At 42.5% G+C, this 26,733-nt stretch overlaps 1 protein-coding gene across 4 annotated transcripts in view; it reads right to left on the bottom strand.

Annotated features, from left to right (window-relative positions):
- Positions 1-340: 340 nt before the first annotated feature.
- Pde4b (phosphodiesterase 4B) overlaps positions 341-26,733 on the bottom strand; it is a 527,196-nt gene continuing 500,803 nt past the window's right edge. For 3 of the 4 annotated variants that reach the window (XM_026781920.1, XM_013348517.2, XM_026781921.1), the window contains 9 exons: positions 17,237-17,330; positions 11,366-11,544; positions 10,020-10,118; positions 9,716-9,880; positions 7,867-7,966; positions 5,929-6,083; positions 5,715-5,837; positions 4,878-5,060; positions 341-2,630 (listed from right to left, as the gene is read on the bottom strand). In XM_026781920.1, coding sequence (XP_026637721.1) covers positions 2,265-2,630; positions 4,878-5,060; positions 5,715-5,837; positions 5,929-6,083; positions 7,867-7,966; positions 9,716-9,880; positions 10,020-10,118; positions 11,366-11,544; positions 17,237-17,330 — 1,464 coding nt within the window. In that variant the 3' untranslated portion in view covers positions 341-2,264. Of the gene's footprint in view, positions 2,631-4,877; positions 5,061-5,714; positions 5,838-5,928; positions 6,084-7,866; positions 7,967-9,715; positions 9,881-10,019; positions 10,119-11,365; positions 11,545-17,236; positions 17,331-17,962; positions 18,463-26,733 lie in introns of those variants that run through there. The other variant, XM_005353474.3, reaches the window with a different exon arrangement.

Raw genomic sequence — 26,733 nt, 5'->3', positions numbered from 1 at the left:
ATTGTGAGTCATTGTCCCAGCAGACCGAGCCCAGCAGAGGATGGCTTTATTTACCTAACGTACTAAATTCTCCAGAATTCTAAAGAGGGAGAAGGAAATGGTTCAAAATGAACAAAGTGGTTCTGTTTGTTAGCCTCCGCCACCCTCCTTCCTGAACATCGACTGAGAAGAAAATGTTACATTTGAGCCTCAGGACATTTTGGACACGGAGAATCTGACACTTCAGTCGTGATTTCGATGAGCAAAGTGGTTTGCTTTTTGGTGAAGTCAAGAAGAGGAAGAAGAAGAAAGCCTGCTTTAATGTGTTAGAACTGGCCGCGCAATGAATGGGCCTACAGTCTAGTCTATTCATGCTTTGTTTATTCAGCTCATATAAAAGTCTCTTAAGAATGCATCTGAACACAATATATAATAGTAATAATATTATAACACACATTGTGAGAAACTTTTGAAAACAATATAATGTCTACCTGGAGCAACGCAGTGTTACAGACATACGAACCCATTGGTCATGCACGTGTGTGCCATTTTCTTTAACTGATGTCACGAGGCTGAACTGAAGCATGACACATAGTTTACAAACTGAAACTGACACCAGGAAGAGGCCTAACAAGTGTTATCAGAAGCTTCACATTTGTATACTTTACGACATCACTTCACATTCTACGATAAAAATTCACATTGTCATATTGTTTCCTTTCATGATGAATTTGAACGCGTCCCCCCTGCCTGTGAGCAGTGTGGAGGCTAGCTCTTCCAAGTCAGTAGTCTGGGAACCCTCAGTATCATCTGTGAGCAAATGTAGTGTTGTGTTTTTAGAACCAAAGCCACAGTTAGAGCAGAGCCCAGGGACAACCCAACTCGTGCGTACAGAGACTCGGATAGAACATGGGTAAAAACTGCATCCCAGTGCTCCTAGCCCCTATCAAACTGTACAAAATAAACCTCAGTATAAACCATTTAGTATCGAATGTGAGAATCCTGTTTGCAAAACCAGCTCATCAAAGGGTTGGGCAGAATTAGGGACTCAGACGAGGAAAGGGCAGACCCTTGGAACAATGGCCATTCCTGTCCTCGTTGCTAACTGGGGCTTCATGTTCCTCTTAAGCAATGTTTGGATTATATAATACACAATACAAAACATTACAAGAAAAGGTTGCAACTCTTAGGCAGAGTTTTCTACACAAATTTAACACCACCATTGGCAGGCAATGTTAGATATATAAATTAATAACTTACAAAACATTACAATATGTACACGATGTAATAAATACACGGTTATAAACAGGAGTAGGGAGGAGTGTTAGTGCAGGAAGGCAGTGCGAGACGAAGACGGCAGCAGTAAGTTGAAAGTCGTATACTCGAGTGACGAGCGGTGGGAGAGAAGGGACAGCAGGAGATGTGCAAGTCACAGAGGCATGGAGGCTGGGGCACAGCAGCACACATGGCCTATGTGACTGGGCACTACCTAGACGGATAGCAAACACCACAGCTTCCCCCGGGGCTCCTTGGTTTGTTCAGCCTTCTCCATCGGTTTACAGCAAAGCAGAGAAATTTCACAGGGGAAAATTACTCCAGGCAGGCAAACATCGAAGTTGCAGGGACCACTGTGGAGTCCGAGTGGACAAAGAGAAAGAAGAAGTGGCGTGTGCTTAGAAGTGCATCTGTCCTGTCTGTTTGCCAAAGTTAACTGGAGGAGAGCCAAAGATATTGCCCAAGGAAGAAGGGAGACTGTTTTCTTTCCTTCTGTTTTTGTTTTTCCAGAAAGACTCAAAAACTGTTTGTGTCAAATTTAAACACGTGTCTGTGCAGAGGTTGGTACTAAACTCTAGATAGTCAACAGGCATTTCAAAGACACGAAAACGTTATACAAAAAAGGCACACAGGTTGGCAGACAACGGGGTGGGTGAGATTTAGAAATGAAGTTGTTAGTAAGTTCAGTCGCCTGTTGGGACGGCCTCCCAACACCTAGTGCAGAGCATTCTCTCAGCTTGGTGGCCTCTGCTTTCAAGCCATTTTGCTGTGATGGGAACTGGCCTCACTACCACATACAGCTGCGGGGCTCCGCCAAGCTTGCGGGCAAGGCAAGGCAGCACGGAAGGGCTATTTGCTTCACGGCCTCGCATTCTGGCTCCAAACTCAAGTAACTGGAAAAGGCCAAGGAGGCCTTTGTCCTGGGCAGGCCTTGGCCATGGTAGGCAGGCCCTACCACTCGGCTGGCATGCTTGTCAAAGGTGGGATGTTCATCTCCACATACAAGGAGATTATGTGTCGATTGGGGACTTGTCTTCTGTTGCAATGTCAATGTCAGTCTCTTCCAGGGAATCCCTGCTCTCGGGATCGATCACACAAAGTGTCTTTGTGCTACCGAAGTAGCTGTGGCCTTCTCCTTCCTTTTCTGGTCCTTCAGAATCCTCTTCTTCAAGGGTCAGTTCAAATTGAAATTTCTCCATAAGACCCTGGCAGTCTCTGCTCCTCTCGTCCAGGGGTGGGGAGGGGCTCTGGGGAATCATACTCTGGTACCAGTTCCTGTTGTCTTCTAGTGTGTCCAGAATGTCTTGAGCATCCGGCTGAACCAGGTCTGCCCAGGTCTCCCACAGGGGATGGACAATGTAGTCAATGAAACCAACCTGGAGGAAAAGAGGACCACACATCCTTTACTGCATGGGCCTTTGAGAACCTAGCACATTGTCGTGGTTTCTGGGTCAAGACTAACCTAAGGGAACCAATAGTAAGAGATTCGTTTATTTGAGCATTTGCTATATCTTAGGTCCTGTTCTACATACAATATGGGCAAACGTCCCTCAATCTCGCAATGTATTGTTGCCTGCTGTTTACAAAGGAGGACACTGAGAGTCTCAGAGACTAAACATGGTCCAGAGGTCATGTAGCTCATAAGTGGTTAATGTGGAACCTAGTCTCCACTTGTCTGATTCCAAGGCCTGTATTTGTCTCCCCGTGACATACTGTTTTTCCTTTCATGTCTGCCAGCTAAGTCTGGATGCAACTTGGAATGACTTTGTCACTACTGGACTCTCTGAGTCATTTTCTGAAGAAAGCCCTAAATCTGAAGTGTTCTGAATCAACATTCTCTCCCTGATAACTCTAAAATATTCCTCTGCCCCCAAATGACAGAAGCCAACCTTCCTTCCACTCTTCTGGAACTTCTTAAGCCTTGGCAAAGGACTATTTCACACAAAACAACAACAACAATAATAGTAATAACAAAATACTTGAAAACAATTCAAACCCTAAACAAGCAGATACCTCCTCTGTGGGGTATGGCTGCTATTGTTTAGGATCCACAGTGCACACAGGCATTTCCATCCGTAGCAAGAAGGAAAATAAAAACAATTAAGCAGTTCCTTTTGCCTGTGTGCAAGAGCAGAAAATCCAAGGCTGGGGCTTTGCTGGGCTTTATGCGGGAGCTATACATCCTGCAGGAGCTAGCTGAGCGACCTGAAACTGACCTCCCTCTCAGACAAACAGGAAACATTGGCACTTGGGGCAGGTAGAGAGAGAATAGGCACCATTGCATGGGGGAATGGAATTCCCCTGTCATGGTGGGGGTGGGGCTGCAGAGATGCTGAGTTTGGGATCAAGAGGGAGATGAGCTAGAGTCTCTTTGGGACATTGTGTTGTTGCTACCTTTTCACTCTGTCGGAAACCTTCCTCTATCATGACTGTGTGATACCATGGCACGTGGCCAGTCATTTAATATATTCAGATTGTATATATAAGAACTTCGCTCATATGTAGGCTCTGCCCCCCACCCACCCCATGTGTATGTGTGTGTGTGTACATGGGTATGTGCATGTGAGTCTATGTGTGTGGTGGGGTGTGAATGCATGCGTGTGTATGATTGTGTGTATTGTATACCATTTAATGGTTCTTTCCTAACTTAATGAGCAAGATCATAAAGTCAGGACAGCTCTGATCTGCTTTGATTACAAGAATTTGGCTGGATGATTCAGATATTACTTTGCTCCTACCCACTCCTTTTTCTATCTTATCTCTTTACGTATGGTTTAATGGATTTTTAGAGGCCATTTTCAAAGTGTTTTCCAGGGCCTAGAAACAGACTCACAGCAATGAGCGAACGTGAGTAACAGAATATAGTGCAGGCGTTTCCTCTCTTTGTTTGCTTTACTTTCAGTAAGAAATGCTTCCGACTTTCATGAAAGGTCATTGCTAGCTTTGTATTCCTTGGGTTCTGGGATGAGAAAATTCCCCAAATCCTAAGAACTTGTAGTGAGAAAGTCTTCTTGCCCGGTTGAGCATACAAAGTTTAACAGAGCCCATGAAGGAAGCAGCAGTATGCATGGTGACAAATGGTACTTGGAAAGAGGTCTCCACATGATGGAGAGGGCACCTGGGTCACTAAGGAGTTCACAAAATGGACCAAAAGGACAGTTGTTTTTTATTTTTTATTTTTCTGTGCCTTACACTGGGAAGATACTTTCCGTTTCACTGCCAAGACGTTTGTTGTTGTTGTTGTTGTTTTGTTTTTATCATCTTTGGTAATGGTGACACTGTGTTTGTCTAAGGAGAGAGCTACAGAAGGGAGAGCACAGATGAGGAGCTAAACCCCTAGGAGGGGACTAGGAGAAACCTAGGCAGTGGGATGGAGTGTCCACTGGCTCGGAACAGGTCATAGACAATTGTAAACTTTGCTTAATCCCCCACCCGTGAGACCATGCATGGAGAAGACAAATGAGGAGCATAGTGGAATTAAATGTGTAGTTGTAATTTTTAACACACACACACACACACACACACACACACACACACACACACACTAGCTAAAAGAAAGGATTTAGCTAGAACTCTCCAGTTGTACCATTGGTACAACTCATAAAAACATTGAAAAAAAATACCTGGGATTTTTCCACGGAAGCTGTATGTTTATCACACATTGGGCTAATCTCCATTCCTCTCTCCCGTTCTTTGTCTCCCTGTTGGAAAAACTCCTCCATGATGCGATCAGTCCATTGCCGATACAATTCCAAGGACTTGGTGGGGTTGCTTAGGTCTGCACAGTGTACCATGTTACGAAGGACCTGAAATGATCAAGTTGTGGAAAATCCCATAAAACTAAGTATAAATACCACCAGAACATCTTATCCCTCTCACCCTAGTACACTCTGTACCAAGAACATTTCAGTCAAATATAATTACAATCCACCCATCTAAAGAGCAGTATTTCAATGGTGCTGGCCAGGGTTGGTTATTTACCATTAGAACCCCCAAAAGAAGCATGTATATTTTCCTAAACTGACAGTTTTTAAGTTTAAAAACTGGAAGGGGTATTAGGAGCCAAATTCTGCTAACATTTCTTTCCTCTGTTTGGAAAGAATGCAAAGAATGACCCAAAGTAATTACTTCGAGATTTTCCATGTGTGGAAAAAGACCAGCTGATGACAATTTGTTTAGCCAAAACAGACCTAACGAACTTCCAGTTGGTGGAATTTATATTCAGATGTGAGTTTTGGGGACCAATAGTCACATACGTCCTATAACAAACAGGCATTGCAACTCACTTTTAGAACTAAACAATTCAATGAAGAGTGAAACTCTATTTTCTTAACTTACTTTAAAAGGATGCCAAAGGTATAGTACTATCCTAGGTCATCCAGCTAACCAAATTTCTATCCTCTTTTTTCTAGATGCTGTTTGCCACTGTCTGTTTTCGTTTCATGTTAAACATTAGGTACCTGTATCCGGTCAGTATAGTTGTCCAGAAGGAGAACACCCGAGCTTGTCACTTTCTTAGTTTCTACCATCGTTTTGAGGTCTGCCAGCAGGCTCATATGTTTAGACATGTCCGTTGCTAACACCTGGGGTAGAGACAGAATTAGGACACTTAATCAAGTCAGTCTCTGAGGGAAAATGGCAAATGTAAGTGATAAATGTGGGCTAGCATCTTACCATGTCAATGACCATTTTCCTGAGTGTCTGGCGTTGCTTCTTGCTAAGATTCTGGAAGATGTCGCAATGTTCCTCCTGTAGCAGTTTGAATCCCACAGCGAGGTGGTGGTTCTCCAGCACAGACTCGTCGTTATACATCAAAGCGAGTTCCGAATCTAATAAGGAAAAATGACAAAAATAAAAATGCAATAAAATTGTAGAAGCCAAACACTGCTGTTACTTCAATGTGAAATTAGATCTATCTCTTTTTAAATTGTTTCAAGAGCTATCATCCATAGGTCATTACAGACTAGAAAAGCAGAGCAAAAAGCGATTCTAGGAGATATGATTACATGAGTTTTCTCTTTCTAAAAATTCCTCCCCAAAGGACTTTTTTCTCTTTCATATGTGATGAATAATTTGACATCAGATAAACTATGTTTTCATTTCAGCTTACAATTTCCTTTAAGTCTTCATGAATGTTGCATTTTGAAAAGAAATAAGATAAAAAAAATGCTTTGAAGCATTGTCAAATGTATTAAGATTTTCAAACTATGCTCACTTTCATATATACTCCCAACCTCCAACAATTGTGAGCTTGGATTTTCAGAAACGATAATGTGTCGACATAAAATCTTATTTTACCCCAATAATATAGCTTTTGGATGTATGAATATGACAGCTAAGCATGAATATTTTTCTCAACAACGTTAATATTGAATTTTCTGTCTTTTGAGTTTCTGTATCAGAAGCTCCAATGCTTAGGGACCCAAACTACAACTTGAGTTCTGCTCTTTCTCTATTTTGACCATACACAGGAATCCTGTCATCAAATTCATTAAATCATGCTTTATCTTAAGCAAGAATAATAGCCGAGTGATGCAGTACATTCTTAGTGCACACTAGTCGTCTCTCCCTCAGAGACCATAGCTTTCTCTGAAGTCATTTAAATCCCCTTGCTCTGCTAACCTTGTAGTCAAAGGCATAGATTTACATGCTCTATATGTCTCAGTACTGTAGGTAGCTATTTTTCTCTTGTGAAACAAATGATCAACATGCTAAACCAACTAAATTAATCCATGCAAAGAAACAGGTATCCAAAGTTTGTGGTTGATATTTTCCAATAGAAGAATAAGATATTAAAAATGAAAAGGAAAAACAATATGACCCCTAGCTTGGGATACTCAGATACTTTGAACATAAAGACAAAAATGGACAACAGAAGGTCAGATAGCACTTTTATAAAACTGCCAGCACTAGATACCAATCATGATCATAAAGGGATAACCAGCACCATCAAAAGAAAATGTGTTTAATCTTTCAGCACGTATATATGGAGCATTAACTGAGACAATGAGCTTTCAATAGCATGGAAATCAGATGCTTTGAGCATGATAAAGTCCTGGGGATAGCTATAGATCCTGAGGCTGCTCAAGCGAGGCTCTTCCCTTGGCTGCACGCTAGTCTGACGTCAAGGCAGTGTAGATGGACAAGAATGTGTGGACCTTTTAATGACTCCTCCTCCTCCTTCAGGGAATGTTGCTTCTATATGAAGGCTGTCACAATCAAGCCCAGCATCTCTGCCTGTCTTCCAAAACAGAGGGACTGTAATGACTTACTATGTTGTGTGTGTGTTAACCTCAAAGAAGACTGAGAGTCACAGTCCCCAAGTTTTCTTATCTTTGGTGGGCAACTCCAAATCTGTTGTTCTTTCTTTCCATTTTTCTACACTTTTGAGCTTTTTTTTAATAGCTTGCCCCTGACCCTTTCTCCATGCACCTCTAGCACTGTGTTGACAAGCTAGACACAGTATCCAGGAAAGGCCTGGGCAATTTTCATGGGATGGAAGGATTACCTCATTATTGCCCTTGTTATTACCCGTAATGAAAACATTAGGAGGAAAAAGAGCTGCAGTGAATCACAGAAAGGTCTGGAATGACTGTGAATTGGTGGACTCACTTGTGTTGATGAGAAACTGGTTGGAGACTCCGGGATGATCAACATCGTGGATGGCAGCTGCAAAAATGGCAGCCAGGATTTCCAGGTCTGTGAAGACAGCCTGTGGGGACAAAAGAGCCCATTAGCTCCAGGGCCAATGTCCCTGTCTCCCTCTTCAATCAGTTTCCTCTGCTTCAAGGACCACATTTCACTCTTGTGGGGAGAGGTACTGCAGATTTATGCAGCAGTTCAGGATGTTGATTTAATTAAGGATAAGACTCTGTTTATCACCCTGTAACCTCTGATGTGAGAAGGATGATGGCTGGAGCTCATCCCATCTTGGTCTCATAGAGGCTGTGGTTTGGTAAGTCATTAGAGCAATTTTGATGGTATGTGTGTATGTCTGTAGTTGGTGTCTTGGATTTATGGCAGTATGGTGATTGTGTTATCACTCAGAGAAGCAAGTCACCCTGGCTCTGGGAAGGTGGCAGATAACAACCTTCACAGATAACTAAGTAACCAGGGATGGAAGAGGCTGAACTCCAGCTTTGGAAGACAAGTGATAAAATAGTTGCCAAAGTTTATTTTATAGTGAGTTCACAGGGCATCTTGCAATCAGTAATCCATCCACATATCCTCTGCAATTTTACTGCAGGCAAGCATCCAAGCAATTTCTAGGAAATGAAGTCCAGTGTCACACCCTTCACTCCTTCACACTGCCATGACAGCCTCTTTGTCCTCCTCTCCCATGCAATTTGAACCTAGTTCTTTTTTGGCATGCAATCCTGCTGGTTCTTAAGCCTCTCTCTTCTGTTCATTCAAATGCTGGCCCTCTTTCTGCCTCTCCTCCACAGACCAATCCTACTGCACATCAAGAATTCCATACTCCTTTTTCTAAGTCTGCAACACTCATTGCTAATTTATAGCCAAACAATAGTTATCTATAAGTAGGGAAATAGTGCTACCCTACTTCATGAGTGTAAAAGTAATACCCTCCCCCCTTTAGGAGGATTATACACTCCTAGTTTCATCTCACTTTAGCGCGCTGTCTTAGATCTCTTTTTTTAGATCATATGGAAGTCAAGCAAAGAGTTTAGTCTTTCTCTACCTCCCAAACTGAGTCTACCAAACTGGCTGGCCAAGACTTGGCTGGTCCTTTCTTTCAGCAGGCACTACAGTTTGGAAGTACCTGGTTATTCCCTATGGTCGTCTGCCCAGAGGCAGCATGGCTAGGAATATTATCAATTATAGTAGCCCACGAGAAACCATGATTTATAAAGGGAAGAGTCATAGACATCTCCACAGTGTGGGTATGGGGAGCAATTTCTCTTGTTTGGCTTCCATCTGCTCTTGATTCTCAGTTACTACTTTGAATTCCTAGGAAAATGAGTCTCTTGATGGCCAGAGTTTAACCAAAACAGAGACTACACAGAACATTTCAGATCACGTATATATTTTATCCTCCTTGGGGCTGGGATGAGTACATATTGGGCAATTCAGATGAGTACATACATGCATGCGTACTGTATGACAGACACTAAAGAAGATGCTTTGAGGTGCACTGCATCCCTTACTAGGAATATGATGAAAATAAATCATGGGTCCAAGTCCTCATCTGATAATTAAATAATCTTCAGTTGGAAAAGATGGAACATAGAACATTACATTGATACTGAAAAATGGAGAAAGTAGATGTGCTAACCTATTTTTATAACCAACCCAAACTGGTAAATGCCATACTATCAAAAAAAAAAAAAGAGTTCCAGTACTCAGGGTCATTCAAATAATCATTTTTATAAATATACTGCACATTTATGGTACTTTTAAAAATGGGATGGGTAGGTTTACAAAACAGATAGTAACTACTCACATCCAATGCTGGCGTAGAAAGGAGAACGTGCGTTGACTGGGCTACATCAGCAGCATGCAGGCTGTTGTGATAGGCCACATCAGAATGGTAATGGTCCTCCAAAGTCATCATGTAGGTTACAAAGGTGTCGGAGGAGATTTTGAAGGTCTTTAGAAGGTCTCTTTCCTACGGAGTAAAATGGATAAGGGCATGAATAAGTGGATGTCCAAAAAATGGGAGGGGGAGCTGTTATAAAAATAACCTGGGATGTAAAATATAAAGAGCTGTGCTCCTGGATTACCAGTGTTTGCCCCGCCTTCCTCACCTGGAATATAGCGTACATGATGCACGTGAGGGGTCGATTGTGTGAGTACCCAGCCACGTTGAAAATGTTAAGGCCCCATTTGTTCAGGTCTTCCAGCTCCTGCAATCAAAATGAGAGGGATTTAAAAATAGCAGTTTTATTTTTTTTAATTATTTAAAATATTTTGAGAGATGTGGGGGGAAATTGGTGGTTGAGTCTTTTCATGCATCTGTTTAGAGTGTCTGGTTGCATAAGAGTCGGAATGGTGGGTTGGGTATCTTCTATGAGGTAACTGCAGGTTTCTGCACAGTCTTTTGTGAAGAAATACCCAAGTGGGTTTATATTTATAAACTAGTTGTTGGCCCATACTTGCCAAACATGAGTGTTCAACTGATGCTCCTTTCAAAGTCATCTCAAATGAGCCCAGGCTGCTGGTCCCAGCCCTCTGTCTGTCCCCTTGCTCCTCGAAGGCCCATCAGCAACAACTGCATAACTGTGTCCACCCTTTGCTCATTATCCCTGAAGTCACGTCAGGGAGACTCAGAGTGTGTAGAGCTCACTCCTGACTTAGCATTAACTGCCTGGTATGGGTTATATCTTAGGGGGAATGGACCACACACAGACCTGTAATAAATATTGTTCAGACCTTTACTGTGGGAGTATTCCTAAAATTATCTGCTTGGGGGAGTAATTTATTTTATTTTGAATAACAGCCTATGGGACTGACCTGATGTTTAATTAATTTTTCTCTAATGGTAGCTTTCAGGTCTCATGGAAGAAGTTTTGTTCAGAGGAACACTTGCTTTACCTTTTGACCAGGCTAGCAAGGACACTAGCAGTACCTGTGTAGCCTCCAACAGAAGGAATGGACATTTTCTGGCCCTTCCCCCCTGACTGTGCTTTTGTGTATGGGTCAGCACTATCACTGCTCCTCATGTTATCCTTAGCCCTGTCAATCATGGCAGACATCCCTGCTTGTGCCTGACATCCTTTTTCCCACTGTCCTCTGGGACAATGCAGCCCAGCCCACCAGCTTTCCCTTGGACTTTTTGTGTCTCCCACAGCAGGATGCTGTATCCACAAGGAACCCTGCATTACTGAGCCTATACTCAGGAAAAAGGAACCGGCTTTCAGTACAGAAGGACTTCAGGTAGGTGCTCCCACAATGGACCAAGAGGCTACAGCAACTTCCTCTCCCTAAAACTCAACTGTTAAACATATGCGATTCCTCTTTTCTAAATGGTGAATGAAGTGGGCATGAGTGTATGTGTGTGTGTATGTGTGTGTGTGTGTGAGAGAGAGAGAGAGAGAGAGAGAGAGAGAGAGCAGTGGGGAGCTGCATGCACACGTGCTCATCTCATGCACACCTTGGCTAGATGATCTTCATTTTCCGTGTTGACTCCGAAGCGTGAGATGCTTGTGTTGTTCAGGCTTGAGCTATGCATCAGTTTCTTCACTCCGCTTATCTGGGTCATGAGCTGCTGCTTTTTCTTCTTCTCTCTATCCTTCTGGGTGGGAGATGGTATTTCCACATCATTCTGCTTGTCTGCAACAGAACAGGGAACATGCTTTTGAGCACACATGTACCAATGAGCAGACAGTGATATCCAGAACAACATGAACCATGTGTACTGGGGCTTCAATTTCATACAGAACTCTTGGAGCGTGACCTCTCTGGACCTGCAGATGGTCCTGTGAGGCAGGAGAGACATATGAGCCATTCCATGTTCCTGCAGAAGTAAACTGAGGCCCAGTGGACCAGGTAACTTATCTAATAAGTAGCAGAGTTAAGACCTTAGCCAGTTCTGTTTTCAGGGCTGCCTAGAATCACACTCATATTTTTAAAGTGGAGCATCAATACTTATATACAGATGATTCATTAATGTGAGTAATGTATTTTTGTATATAAAATGTTCATCACTTGGGAGGCATAAGCAGGTAGATCATTGTGAGTTTGAGGCCAGCCTGGTCTACAGCGAGTTCCAGGACAGCCAAAGCTACACAGAGAAAACCTGTCTTGAAAACCCAAAAACTAAAACCCAAAAACTAAAAAAACAAATAAATAAATAAATATAAAATGTTTAGTAGTGGATGGAGTGGCATGGGCCTATAATCCCAGCACAGAGGAGGCAGAGGCAGAAAGACAAGGGTTCAAAGACCTACAAGATGAATTGGAGGCTCTAGCCTAGGCTACATGAGCCCCCATCTTAAAACAAACAACAACAATAGGTTCATTGTAAAACACAAACCTAGTTTAACAAAAGCAAACTTATGCTCTGCTCTTTTTATTGTATTTCTATTCTTTTTGCCCATGTAAGAATTCATATGGTTTCAACCAGGCTCAGTTTAAATAAGAGAATAAATGTTAGAAAAATAGATGGTTTCATAACCTTCAAGTAATTACTCTAAAGCTTTAGTTCATTACCATTTGAGGTTTGGAACAATACCATAATTCGATTTCTTCATGTTTTGTGCCTATTAATTTTGCTTATAAATAATAAGGTCTCTCATCCATAATAGGCACTTTAGTGCTTAAGATGTTTATGTTTATTAACTATTGATAACCATCTCAGCTAGTTTTCCTTTATACTTACAAGGTAGCCATAGAACTAGTATTAGTAAAAGTAAGTGTCTACCCACATGCAGAATCTTTCCTGTAGATTGTTATTAACTACAAAATACTGTATTTCCCTTTGTAGGGAGATGAATGCTGGGTGCTCATGAGGGCTTATCACCTCTGTCCTGCTATGGAGATGCCCGTGGGTGCCCAAAGGCAGTGATTGGTTCCATGGCTGCCTCATTTCACCCTTGAACTCAATGGAACCTGTGGCTGAAATAGTTAACTCGGCTCTAGAAAGTACTCTTATCTGTCTTTGCTTGTCACAGCGAAAATCAGCACGGCAAGAACATCCCCATTTGAAAATGGCAGGCTTCCATAGGGCATGCTGGGATTTGCTTTTAGCCTCCTGCAGATGATGGCACACTCATGCATCCTCCTCGGGGCATTTGTCTGCTGACAGGCCCTAGAGACATGCCATCAAAGCAAAGCAAGGAAGGACCGGCTTCACGCACAGCTTACCACCCGGCTGTTGGGGGAAATCTAGCATTTTCTATCCCCAGCGCCCCTGAAAGGCCTCAGGGTGCTCAGAAGCCTGTGACTTCTGATTGGAGGAGGAATTTTAGTCATTTCTATTAGTTTAGAGGTTTCCAAACTATTCAGTATCAAACAGCACTGAAGAAATTTGAAAAAAATTACAAATCTATGGGCTCCACCTAACTCTACTAAATTAACACTTTCAAATAAAATTCTCCTGCTGTCTTGATGATCAGAAGTAGATTTGGGAACAAATAACAATTCCACACTGGCTTCTCAGATGAAGTCAGCAACTTGTCCAAACTCAAGGGACAACCTACGGAACAGTTATTTCTTCTTTAACTACTTTGTACACAGTGGCCTAATAGCCCAGGGTCCAGGCCTTGGGTTTCTGTTAAAAATCTTTTTCCTGCCACACAGTGGCTGGTGTGGAAACTCTATGTTATTTTAATTTTGAAATTCCCTTCCTTTCTTTCTCTCTGTCATTTCATTGCTAATAACTACCACTTCTTGCGAAAATGAAAGGTCACAACACCCCTCCCTTTTCCCAACTACCATTTTTCACATTTGGGGAAAAGGGTTTTAGGTTCCCCGGTGCCTCTGCAGATTGGAGCATCTCTAGGGGAACCAGCAGCTTTCCTGGTTTGGGTTAATTAAAGGTTCCCTTGCACCCATAAGTAATTGAGCAGGAAAACTGCTCTGTCCAGAACTCGGCAATAAGGAGGAGCAGTAGCCACAGGGGTACCAGTGACATTCATGGGTGTTCCCCTATGCAAGCACTGGAACAAGTGACAGGCTTCCCTATTCGGAATTTCCTCTGGTGAGCATGGAGCCAGCCCACTGTGGAAACAACCTGAAGCAGAGACTCAAAAATGGCAAGAAACTCTCAGTGCATTAACACTTCTAGTGGGTGGACTGTGATGGGGACACTGTTGGCTACTGCAATGCACGCGCAAAAACAATCAGGCAAATACAGAAACTGCTCTTATCCAAACACTGCTGGTGGTATAATTTGAAGTATTTTCTTTGCTAGAGTCCACCATCCTATGATCACGAAAATTGTGAAATTCTTTTCCTCAAACATTAAAAGTTCTAGCTTTCGAGTTGAGATGTTAAGTAAATTCAAAAAGAAAATGTTCTTTACCTGTAAAAATATTAACTAGTTTTTAATACAACCTGTAAAAATCTTGCTTTATATGTGTGGTCTCCACCTATACCCTATTCAGTTCTCCTGAGATTAGATACTCTAAATTCCACTCTCCCCAGCAACATGAAAGCCCATTTTCATATAATACCATTAGTAAGGGCCAAGATCGGTCCATGACTTATTGCCTGGTTTTCTACACCCCACCCGAACATTGTCTTTGCAGACAGGAAAACCTCGACAAGGTTCACAGACACCAGGGTTAGGAGATTCCTTCCTTTCTGCATAGCAGGTTTTAACACCTTCCCACTCTTGCTGGGATATTGTTTTTAAGTTTAACTTCAAATGAGATGGTCATCTCATCTTGTTCTGCGATGATTGCCATGTTCAGAAAGTCTTTTCTATAACTAGAAACTGTTAACCCCTTATTTTTATTTCCAGCCATCCTGATTTCTAAAGAAAAAAACCTCTGGAATAGTATCCATACCACACTCACAAATGGGATCCTATCCCTTATGCTCTTAAGAATTTCTATTATGGAGGGATAATATCTGGTGTTTACTTCTAAACTCCCAGAGAGTCAGCTCTGCCTCAGAAAAAATATTAGCCAAGTGACTTTGGTTAGATTACTTTATTTTTCTTAACTTCAATTCTGTTTCCTGTAAAATGAGGAAATGTATCATGAGGGTCCCCACCAGATAACGACAGTTTATGCGGAGGGCTTCTGGGCCTTCAGGGACACTCCCTTCCCCTTCAGACAGGGCCAAGAGTCCCAGACCCTGCATTTGCAGTTCAGAAGCAAGCTTTGATTTTCTGTACAAATTGCATGTCTGGAGCTTGTGACAGAGGGTCAAGTATGTCTGTGGGGAGCTGTGGAGCAACTCACCCTGTGACAGACTCACAGCGCCAACGTTGGGAGAGGAGGATTGCATCTCTGCTGGGGTTCTCAGACTTCACATGAAGCAGCTGATGCCTCTTGTGTTTGCATCTTTTTCCTGTGTTTTTCTAAGAATCTTCTCATTTGCCATGTACACATCCAAATGTGTGTGTGTGCTTGCACATGCACGTGCATGTGTGCACGCATACGTGTGAGCATACACACACACACACACACACACGCGCGCGCGCGCACACACACTACCCTTCTAACACAAAGGACTGGCATTTCAGTAACTCTTCTTGAATATTTTCTCTGGATAATTTAGTTTTTTGAACAAAGAGAAGCTAAATTTTCCTGAGGGAGCGTGCCCAGATACCCAACAGATTATTCATGGAAGGATAGGTATTTGTCTAGTCTTAGGATGGAAAGATTGAAACTAAAAACTTATCAGCTCTTCTTCTTGATAGATACTGCTGATTTTTTTAAAAAAAAATTACTTAGGACAATAAAATATTTTTCTGATCCTTAGCAAGTGGTCCTCAGAGGGACACTGGGAAGCCTGCTTCCATCCTGACCTGACCAAGGGCTCAGAGATTTTACGGGCCTTTAACCCTAATCTCTATAAGGGAAACTCTAACCCACAGAAGCCCCGGGATTATAAAAGCTATATGTACGGAAAGGAAGCTCTGATTTCACTCTTCTCTCCTGTTGTCAATACCTGTCAAGTGTCCTGAAAACAGTGCCCAGCTCATGGAAAATAACTGAAATTTTCATGAACCAAGATATGTATCTGAGACACGGAGGGGAGGATTCCTGTGTTCAGAGATAGAGGGGAAAGCCCGGGGAAGGAAAGAATTAGGGGTTATGCCTCCTCTTTGCTTAGATTCTAGCCACCTCTGGAAGACTGGGTATGTGTAAAAATTCCTCCCCTTTGTTCTCTGTCAAAGGTTGTTGCAACTGCAGCTGGGGACAGCAGGTGTTGGAGGGCACCCACACGTGGCAGTGGTGAGGATGGCCTCTGCGGCTGACGCGCAGTTTATGGGATCCGCTGGATGACCAGGGGCAGCACAGTCATGCTGGACCCATGAGAAAGCCCACTGCTGTGCTGTCGAGTGGAACTGCATCCAAGTGAAAGAAATGGGACCTGCTCTTTAAACAAAGCTGCAGGCGGACTGTGTTCTGGAAGGTAGCAAGGCAAATGCTCATTTAATAAGAGGCTGTGCCAAAAAGGAAGCTGGGATGCTCAGCTGCAAGAACGGGTCATTTCCTTGGGAAAAAAATGGAGCTACAGAGGCGAGGATGTTTCAGAGCCAGCAGGATCAGGATCTAGAGGCTTCCCATGTGGTTTTGAGGTACACATGCCCCCGATTCTGCGGGCCTCATTAAATTAAAACAGGTACTATGATACAAAAGTTACCCCTCAGCCTGAGATCAGAAATTCCTAAGAGTCAAACAAAGCCCAGGGAAGAATTGAAGACTGTCTCTGGAAACCTATGACCAGTGTTATGTGTTAAATACCGTCCACATAATGTCAGAGAACAGTCAGGGATCAGAATGAAAAGACAGTGGTGTTGCTTAGAGAAGACAAAGTTTCTTAAACATGGAACACCTCCTTGTGCACGCGTGCGCACGCACACACACACACACACACACACACACACACACACACACACACCTAGCAAAGCAACAGTCAAATTATTTCCAGAATGCCCTTTCATGGACTCTGTGGAGGTAGCACAGCCCTTAGAAAATACCTCAAAGCCTAGTTACTGGAAGAATAGAGAAAAAAATCTGATTTTAGAGATGCTGATAGAGCAGCTTCTGGGTTTGGGTATTGGGCTTTCAGCTGCTCTGCAGGTCCCTATAGTGAGGGGTACAGTAATGTGCAGTCATGCAGATGCAATCAACCCATAACAACCTGCTCTATACAACAGGTATTATCATTTCAAAAATACTACCTTCCTGGGTTTATTGTTTTCCTTTAGAGATTAGCTTTAGCTCTTATCTTGGATGGATTTGTTTTCTGTGCTTAACCACACTCCAAATTCACAAGGATACCCTTGACCGGTTGTAGAAATTCTCCCTGCAGAAGCTCAGTGGGGTTCCTGTTAGCGTCTTACCTAAGAATGTGTTTGAAATGTATTCCGACACCTGGTTCCCTGATCTGCTCATCTCCGAGAGATGTGTCAGCTCCCGGTTCAGCATCCTTTTGAACTGTTCATAGAGAAAAGAAAAAGTATTAAGGACCTAGGAAAGAGCATTTGATCACTGTATTTCCAACTTTACTTTCTAGGAACCAAGAGACTATACAGCCAATCTCATTATATTAACAAAAGCTACGCTGCGCATCATAATGTCCCCTCAGTTTGAAACCATTCCAACACCACTGTAAAACAAAAACAAAGATGTTTTTAAATTTCCTTAAGATCACCGATTTCTTTTGAGCTTGCAAACTCAGGGAAAGGAATTTTAATGCAGATCAAAATAATCTGATATGAAAATAATTACTTGACAATATTGCTACTTTTAAAAATTGGAAATATGCCCCCCAAATATCTGAGGTGATAACATATTCAGCGAGAGCAAATTAAGTGAAAAGTTTAATGGAAAATGGAAGGGAGGGGGGGAAGCATCCTTTTAAAACAGTTGAGAGAAAGCAGAATTGAAACATATTACGTACATTAAAACCATACAATAAAACATGCCCTTATTTCATAAGACGCCCCAGTGGATTAAATGTGTACACAAACTCAGTCACTGCCAATGCTTTCTACTCCACAGAAAACAGACGGATGGCAAAGCATCGGATTCTACCAAAGACACAGAACACAATCAAATCGACCCACCTTGATATAACCCCAAGAGACAGATAACAAATAGTTTGCCTCAGGCATTTTGGAGGCTCTTCTTCACGCCACCACAGTCCACAAATCCCTTTGAAAGAATTCAGTTCTAGGAGAGCAATCCCCAGAGGATCAGCAAAAAAACGAGGCAGATCCAGTGGTTAGAAAACCAAAACTTAGAAAAGACAAAGCCTTGCAAATGAGCGGTGTTTCCTAATCCACGGCAAACCCATCTTCAGTCACACGGCATTCCTGCAAGAAGCCTGTGCACTGCAGGCAGAAGAGAGTCACGAAACCAGGAATTGTACTAAGGAAGGAGCGCCGGTCCAAATGTATTCAGCTGGCCGGCTTGAAACAGTCCATCAGTCAGCAGTCCTGATGCCCGGAGGGGTTCCCACCCTACGTTAGTCCAACTCTGTTAGGGAGCAGGGAATCTCTTTCCCCCGGGAGCTGTCTGCCTGGGAAACAGCCATCTTTTAAAAAGGAGAAGATTAAAATGGAGGAAGCCCCATGAATATTTAAGTAAATCCGAGGTCCTACCCTCCCCCCATTCCAGCTAGGTGTTCTTTAACTCTCTCTTCCTCTGCAGACAGCCAGCCCTCTGCAGAAGCAGCCTGACACAGTGCTCAGCTATTGTAATTGCTCCCAAGTGGACGAACATTTGATTAATTGGCTCTTAGAATTTTTTTTTTTAAATTGGAAAAGGTTGGAACTGTAGCTGTTATCTGACTCGGCTTCCAGTATAGAAGAATTTCTTTTTAACCTGCTTTAGGAACATTATTTGCCCACCAACTGGGATGCTGATGCATTTAGCCTCTTTTCACAGTAAAATGAAGGAGGAGAGAATTAATTCGTTTGACGCAAAAAGTATTTCATCCAAAATGTGCCATTTTCTGCACTCAGCCGGTTCATTATTATGCTTATTAGGTCATATTCAGCAAATGGATTAAATTCATTTAACCTTTCCTTTCTACGTAGGATTCTCAAGTACATTAGGAAATATGAGATAACATTAGCTGAACGAACAAGGAATTATTTGGAGTTATGCTTATTGGATATTTTAGTGCTGCTACGTCTTATATTTCATGTTAGAAACATTTCACAGTTAAAATTATTTTAGTTTCATTTTGGCAAGTTGGGATGTGTTGAAAATGTCATTCTTTTCCTGGCTCCTCTGCCAGTCCCTCCTTGTCAGCATTACAGCACAGGCAGTGAGAAGCCCTGACCAAGCAAGCTCCACTCCCCCCCTCCCGCCCCCGCGCTCCCCTAGGCCCCTATATCCCTAGCCTTCCAGGGAGTTCCTATGCTGCACGTTGAAGGATCAGCAAAGCACCATGGCAACAGCCTGAACTTGTAATTGGCTCTCTTTCCTGTAAGGCATTCCCCTTCCAAATGAGCATCCTGTATCTGACAATAGCTTCACTTCAGGGCTCTAAGACTCAGGTCAAACCACTGCTTCTCCCAGAGAGCTGCCTTTTGAGGTGAAGCCAGCCCGAATCTGGGTCTCTGCATGTTGGCTCCCTGTACCACAGGCTGTCCTCTGAGGCACAACCTGTCTCTTTCTGGGTAGCCCTGCTTGCGTATGTGTGTGTTTTCACAAGTAACCAGACATCTCTGAGTCAATCGTTTCTGCTTCGTAGGCTGACATGTTGAACCTCAGTGCAATTTTGAACTCCAGGTGAATTGCATAAATTTCAAGTTACTTTTTTTAAAGATATAACTGTCACAATGGCCTCTCACCTTCAAGTCACAAAACCAGCCCTGACTGAAGATGGAGAGGTTAGAAAAGACAGATTTATAAGTGCTGATTGGTCTGCTGGCCTTTAGAAAAGAAACAAATTTTGCTTAAACTATAGTAAAAATATCTTACATAATGACTTGGAGACAGACGATTTCTTCTGTAGCTATTGTCCCCCCATGCACAAGACTTAACCAAATATAATAGTCAAGCAGTTGCCCTCATTTTGGTTTCTATGAAATATTTGCAAACATTTTGGAGTTGACTAGGCTTATACTACTCCAATAAAGGCATTCTATCATGTTTTGAACAAACATTAATGGAATAGCTGAAATGGCCAGGCAAAGTGTGTGTGCATGGGGGGGGGGTGGATAAAGCAAATGGTCAAACAAGGAGTCCTTTTACGGTTTTAGTCAACTTTCATTCTAGTAGAATAGGCAGGTTTGTTAAGATACCTTGGCTAGTCCGCAGGCAACAGGCTAAAGAGGGCGAAGAGGGCTCCTTAAGTGCTGTGGTTGGCTGCTCTGCTCAGGAGATGCGAACAGATTGGAAAACCATCATATATGGCAAGATACCTCTCCCTATCCTCTTTCTCCCTATAACTTCCCTTCGCCATAGGATCCTGTTGGGATGTATGGTACATCAGTCTGTTTGGTAGAAGATGGTGGTTTTCAGCCATGGGGCTGAGTAAACTACACAGCTTCTCTGTCTTTACAGAAGGGCTCGGTGTACTCATGCAAGCAAACAGAGGAATGTCATCTCCCCTTTTCCCATGCCTACATGGATTCTCCTATGATCTTTTGACCAAGGGCAGGGCGACGCACACCAAAAAAAAGTTTCCCAAAGTCATCCCAAGGTAACCATAAAATACACATGATGAAGTATACAAATGGAGGCCATCCAGGGTCAGAAACCAATCTAGACCTTTTAAATGTTGCTTAGCAACCACCACTGGTTTTCCTCCGCAAGGGAGGGCCTTACCACACTGACTAAGGCAATTATTGCTGTCATCAAAAAATACTTATGAAGGCCTACTTGTTTAAGGCTCTGAAAGACGGAGAAAGGCAGATGTGGCCTTCTAGAAAGGCAAAGTCATAAGGGTAGGGCTAACCCTGGTGACTGGACAAGCCAAGGACTGGAGCTGATATGTTGAGGTGACAGCTGATAGGACAGTTGGAGAATTCAGGGTAGGTAGGTTTTCAATGTCTGAATTCCATATGGGAGCTGCTTCTGGCATGCTACGGGTATCCATGACACAGCAACTGGACCTCAACTTTCATCTTGTCTGTATGACTGGCCTTGTGACATCACTTCAACTCTCTTCTGTGAAATGAGAAGGGCACATAAGACTCCCAGCCCATCTTTCCACTTTAAGTTCTCAAGATTGTGTGATAGATTCTAGACCAGCCTCCTACAGCTTGGCTACAGTATTGACCAGCAACTAGCTCCTCCCGGAAAAATAAAACTCTTTCTATACTGCTGAGGTCAATGGGAGAAGATGGACATACTTCTGTTTCTAAGAATAAACCACTACTAAGGGGAGAGGTATTTGTCCTAACTCAGAGCTCCACAGCCTTGGAGCCTCCCTGTCGCCTTACCCAGTTAACTGTTTCAATACGAAGGTAAAATGGATCCTGAATGAAATCATGGCCCAGGGACTTGCAGGACTGAAAGGAAATAAATTTATTTACCTCACCAATTTAATTATCCAAAGGCAGTGGAGAATTTACAAACCGGAGGGTGCTATTTCAAAGACAAGTGAGTTCTCACGTCTCCTGGACAGAGATCCTATTTTTCTTTAATAATCTGTCTTCACAAGAAAGCCTTGTTACAGAGTCTACCTAGAAATAATGTTCCCAGGGGAAACGGCCAGATTCCCTTCTCAGCACAGACAAAGTTTGTGAATGAACCCTTAGAACACAAACTTCCCCACATCTCCCTCAAGCTGTGTCTGCCCAACACCAGATCTACAAACAGTGCTAAGAAATTACAGTTCCATTTTGAAAAGAGAAGAGCTATCATTTTCTATAAATAACATAGGGCTATTTTTCTAGAATATTCTTTCTTTGTAAAAAAATAATCTGTGACTTTTTAATGGTCTTCTTTTAATTTATTTAATTTTCATGTTCCCGGTATGACAAATAATAAGTACTTCTGTTGTACAACACAGACTTCCTTGCTTCTAAGTTGCAAGAAGTTACTTAGAAAATATCTGAAATTAAATTTTGTCAGATCCCTTCAGTTTTCCTTCAGCTTCTGAGCCACTCTCCTTTAAAGTGATGGAAACACATCACCATTTTCTACTCCTTCTCAAAAGAGGAGCTTCAGGTTTGTGCACAGATCAGCAGGCTGTGTTCTGAGCTCTGAATGTCTTCCCAGGGAAGGGTGGGATGTTGGTCATAGTATGCTTCTCAGAAGAAAAAGAAAGCCAGAAGGCAGATGGTACAAGGAGCTCATGTTGAGGATGTGAAAGAGCCGCTGCTTTTAAACCAATCTGGGTTTGCTAGGGGCGATTCTTCACCATCAAAAATATCAAGAAAGTAATGGGTTAAATATCTACCTCTTCAAAGACCTAGCAAAAAGTCAGTACTTTTTCTCAATGATAACCTGATGAAGGCAGTGACAGAGAGTTTTAAGGATGGGGGGGGGGAAGGTGCCAAACAGAGGAAGGCAGCTCTAGTCATTGCTCCTGTGGGTGGCCATCTACGTATGAGCCCAGCTGTGAGACAGGCGCCTTATTGTGTAGGATCTTCCTGTTTTCGCAGTTTGAAACAACTGCCAAAGTCATTAAAGTCACAATGACTTTTTTTTTTTTTTTTAGGGACTAACTTTTGACTCATATTTTATACTGTTGTTAGTCATAATTTTATAGGGATTCCCGAGTATCAGGGAAGTGGAGAGGCTGACAGTCCCTCATGAGATCACAGAACGCTCATCGTGGCAGAGAGAGAAGACGTTGACCTAGGTTATTGAGAGATGACTGCAAGCGATTTGTAGCCTCGTGGGAAATTAATTGGCTTCTTATGTCTCTGTTTCTTTAACGGGGTGAGATAGTTGATATCTGAAGTCCTTACTATTTTTTTTTAATCTGACTTAAAAATAAAACAGAAAGCGAAATCTGGAGTGAGGATACAGTGTAGCACTTTAAAACCCCTCCCTAGTGAAGTCCACCATTTCCTCCGCTGTTAACAGCTCAGGTTGTCTGGCGCTATGCTTCCACCAGCCTGTTCTCCTATGGCCCCTTCGAAACTCCATGCCCTGCTTTGTTAATGATGTGTTCATCTTATTTGAGGGGCACGTGAAAAAGCACTGAGTGGGTTAGTAACTGAATGGACACAGGAGCTGCAGCCACAGCCATGCCATGCCCCCTTTGCGCTGGAGTAGCTGAGCCAGAAAGCACAGTTCCAGGGTGGGTCATGCCTGCCAAGATATTCTTCTGCGAGCAAACTCCGGACTGGGGGCACAGGGTTAGGTAATGTTCACCGCTCTGTGGTCCCATCAGAGAGACTCTCTTCTGCAGCGAACTGAGAACAGAGTCGTTTCTCTTTCTAGCTCCCCAAGGATGTAGTGATTGAAGATAGGTAGGAATCCCAGGAAAAGTGAGCATGAATCTTGTCGGCACAGTTTTGCCACAGAGTGCTGGTATTTCTGATGCACAAAGCCAGTTTTGTCCACCAGCTAGAAGACGAGTGTTTGCTCCAGGGATGTATGAAAGGCAAAGTAGGGACAAAACATCAATGCTTTCGTACAGAGAACTGGAAAGAGAGAACTGGGGACAGTATACCGTGGTTAGGCGGGTTGACACCAGCTTCTTACTCTTGAGGGTCTTTCTCCTTACCGGTTCTTTACTTTCCTGTTTTTTTTTTTTATGATTCTTGAAATCTTTTCAGGAGAAAATATGACACATATTATCTGAATGCTGAAATGCTTCTTAGCCTTGAAGTAATCCCCATAAGAATCTTTACAGAAAGTTCTCATGACCACATTCCCTCCTAAATTTCTGCAGTGACACAATTAAATAGACAAAAAAAAAAAATACTGCGAATCTTTCTAAGCGTTCACATAATCACAGCATTTTATGTAACATATTTCTAAATTACGCAAGTGTATTATATTATACAATGTTTGTTATTTATTGTAGATATTTGTCCTTCTGCATGTGTAGAATTGCTAGGTTTGGTAGATAAAAATTCAAGATACTCTTTTAAATGTGAAATTCAGAAGAAACTTTTTTGAGTATATGTGTTTTTCAGATATTACATATCCAAATCCTTCACAAGGAGTTTCAAAGCTGTACTCTCCTCATGACAATCAGTGTGAAAAGCTATATACACTTTTAGATAATTACAATTTTCCACCTAGTTCTTAAAGAGAGATTTTTTTCCTTCTTTTGAGAAATAAAAGACCCTTAAGCATTCTTGGAGCTCTGAACAGACTTCTTCCTTCTAATCTGCAGAGGTGTTTTGGTAGAGTTGGAGTGCTGGCCTCACAGTGAAAAACAGCTGACCTCCATAACCAACAAATCATTGAGGCAATTGAGAAAAAGAATTAAGGAATCAAGGCTTAGTCTTGAGTTACTTTTTTATCTCCCCAAGGCCACAGAATTTTAATATGACTCTAAAGCAAGTGACTAAAACACTTTTAAAAGAAATACCCATCTAGAAACCGTGCAATTTATACTATTAAAAAAATAGAAATATTGAATCAGATGCATGGATCTGAGTCTGGAGTCCTCTCCTAGTGGAAAACAAAATCTGTGGTTGACGATCTCCAGTTCTTCCGGAGGCAATTACACAAAACAAGGTTCAACACCCCAAACATTCTTCACTTCTTAGTCCATAAAGATTGGTCATGGCAAGCATTCTACCATAGGGTTACATCCCCAGCCCTTAGTTTCTACGACAGGGTCTTGCAATGTTGCCTGGGCAGTCCTTGTGTGTCCTGTCACACACAGCAACCCAGTTCCTTTAAGAACGGATTCCTATTTTCAGACGATAACACTGCTCGAGATATTGTAAATTCCACCTTCTTAAGATGTCTACTGTTGCTGCAGCTATACAGATCTACATAACTCCGTTTTGAGATTACTGCTCTACTGTCCTGAGGTGCTCATGGAGTCTCTAATGGGTCTGCCATTAGCTATGCTGTTTTCAGCTGCTGTCTTTCTCTTGCTCTCTGAGACGCACGGGACAGTGGGAGGTTTCAGAGCTACTTTAAGAATCACTCCTCTGGATGAATATTTCTCAGGGCTGCTTCAGCCCAACAGTCTGTCAAGTTTCAAGGTCACCTCTGGGGTCTATCATGAAAATTAAAACCCTGAGCTACACAGCCTTATCCTTTTTTCTCTCCTGGAACAAGTATCTTGTCTCTTTTGGTATGTGTCACATCCACATTGAAAAGAATCTGCCAGAGATGGAAGGTTTGAACAAATTCGTAAACTATAAAGGATGAAACCAAGTGTCTCCAGTTATTTGTAGCCTATTAGAGGAGATGGCTATATTCTGCATATTGTTTTCCTGTGATAGCCACCGTAATTGAGACAAGATGGACACACGCCTTCACCATAGATTTATCCCTGAAATGTATAGTTTTGTTGGGATGACGGAAATTCCAGAGATGGACACCTAGCTCTTTTTCTGGAGAAGAGGGGATGTTCATTGCAGACTTGCCCTTCTAGTGGATTCTGATGACACAAAAGAAGCCCTGCCAGAGAAGTCAGTAGCTTCTACTGCATGTGATATAAAAGCAGCTGATTGTTCTCTCAAACCTGGGAATAAACTCCCACACTGTAGCGTAGTCTGAGAAATTGTGCAAGTCTTTGAGCCTCTGGGAAATCAAGGCTTTCCACCGTTGAAGAGGGGCGACTAGAAATGACACATGTCTGTGACCTAGTGGACACTCGAGGCCATAGGATTTGTGTTTGAAGATAGGTTTTATTTTGGAATTTTAAGTCCGAACTCAGGCTCTTCCGCACTGTGGGTTCACGGTGACATGGAGGTTTCTTGTGGTTCCTTGGTGCCTAAACTCTTTCGCTGTTCACTGTAGCCTGCATGACCATTCCCACAATATGTGTGATGTGGTGCCATGTCACCCTGGTTACGTGCGTGACACGTTGTACTTATACAGCTGCTGGCTGACATTTTAGATGGTTCCCCAGGCTGAGGAGTATAACAAGAATTGTGGGAAAGATAAACGAAGCATTTCAAATGAAAACCATAATTTAAAATGACCTTCTACTGAGACCTTATCATATAACAAAAAGCCTGTTTGGAGAAGTCAGGATCTTAGTAACACTATTGATTAATACTTCTTTAATCTAGCCAATTTCAGCTAATTAGGAGACTTCAGAATTCTCTAGGTATTGACCAAAGCTAGGAATAATCGAAGACTGCTTGACATAAGGATATCTGCACTGTGTATACATTTGCTCAGATTTGCACTCAATCTGCTAACATACGAATTAGTTGAATATGCTACTGGGGTGATCAGCAAAACGCCAGAATGAAAATTATGGCCCAACAGTGGTGAAGTAGTCAGGTGCCATGCAACAGGTAGAGAGGGCTAATGATTGATGGACACAACACATGCTCTTAAGTCCCACCCACCCCCAACACCCCAGAGGCAAGGAGTATGAAACAGCAGCCATCACAGGGCTCTGAAGGCTTAGATGCACATCCTTTGGATGTAGACATTTTGAGAGAATGATAACCCAAATAGTGCCAAACTGAACCAGCCAGTCTCTAACAGCCAACATCAAGCTTCCCATTTCGGCTCACAAGAAAAGTACATTTGCACAGCACCACTGGGGCAGACTCAGAGGTTTCTGGGCATTGTAGTTCTGGGTCATGTGATTAAATATGAGAGGGAGTGATAGAAAAAGCAAAGGCTTTTTCCTGAACTCTTCCTAACAAAATCTACACATGAGGAACTCATATCCATTCCTTTTCATGAAATATTTTATCACGCTTTTTAAAAGAGGAGCGCTTCCCACCCAGGGCTTCCTAGTCTTTGGCTAGGTTGTCCTATTTTAGCACCT

Source organism: Microtus ochrogaster, chromosome 10 (assembly GCF_000317375.1).
Source record: "Microtus ochrogaster isolate Prairie Vole_2 chromosome 10, MicOch1.0, whole genome shotgun sequence".
NCBI lineage: Eukaryota > Metazoa > Chordata > Mammalia > Rodentia > Cricetidae > Microtus > Microtus ochrogaster.
This window is presented reverse-complemented; position numbering and strand designations above follow the sequence as displayed.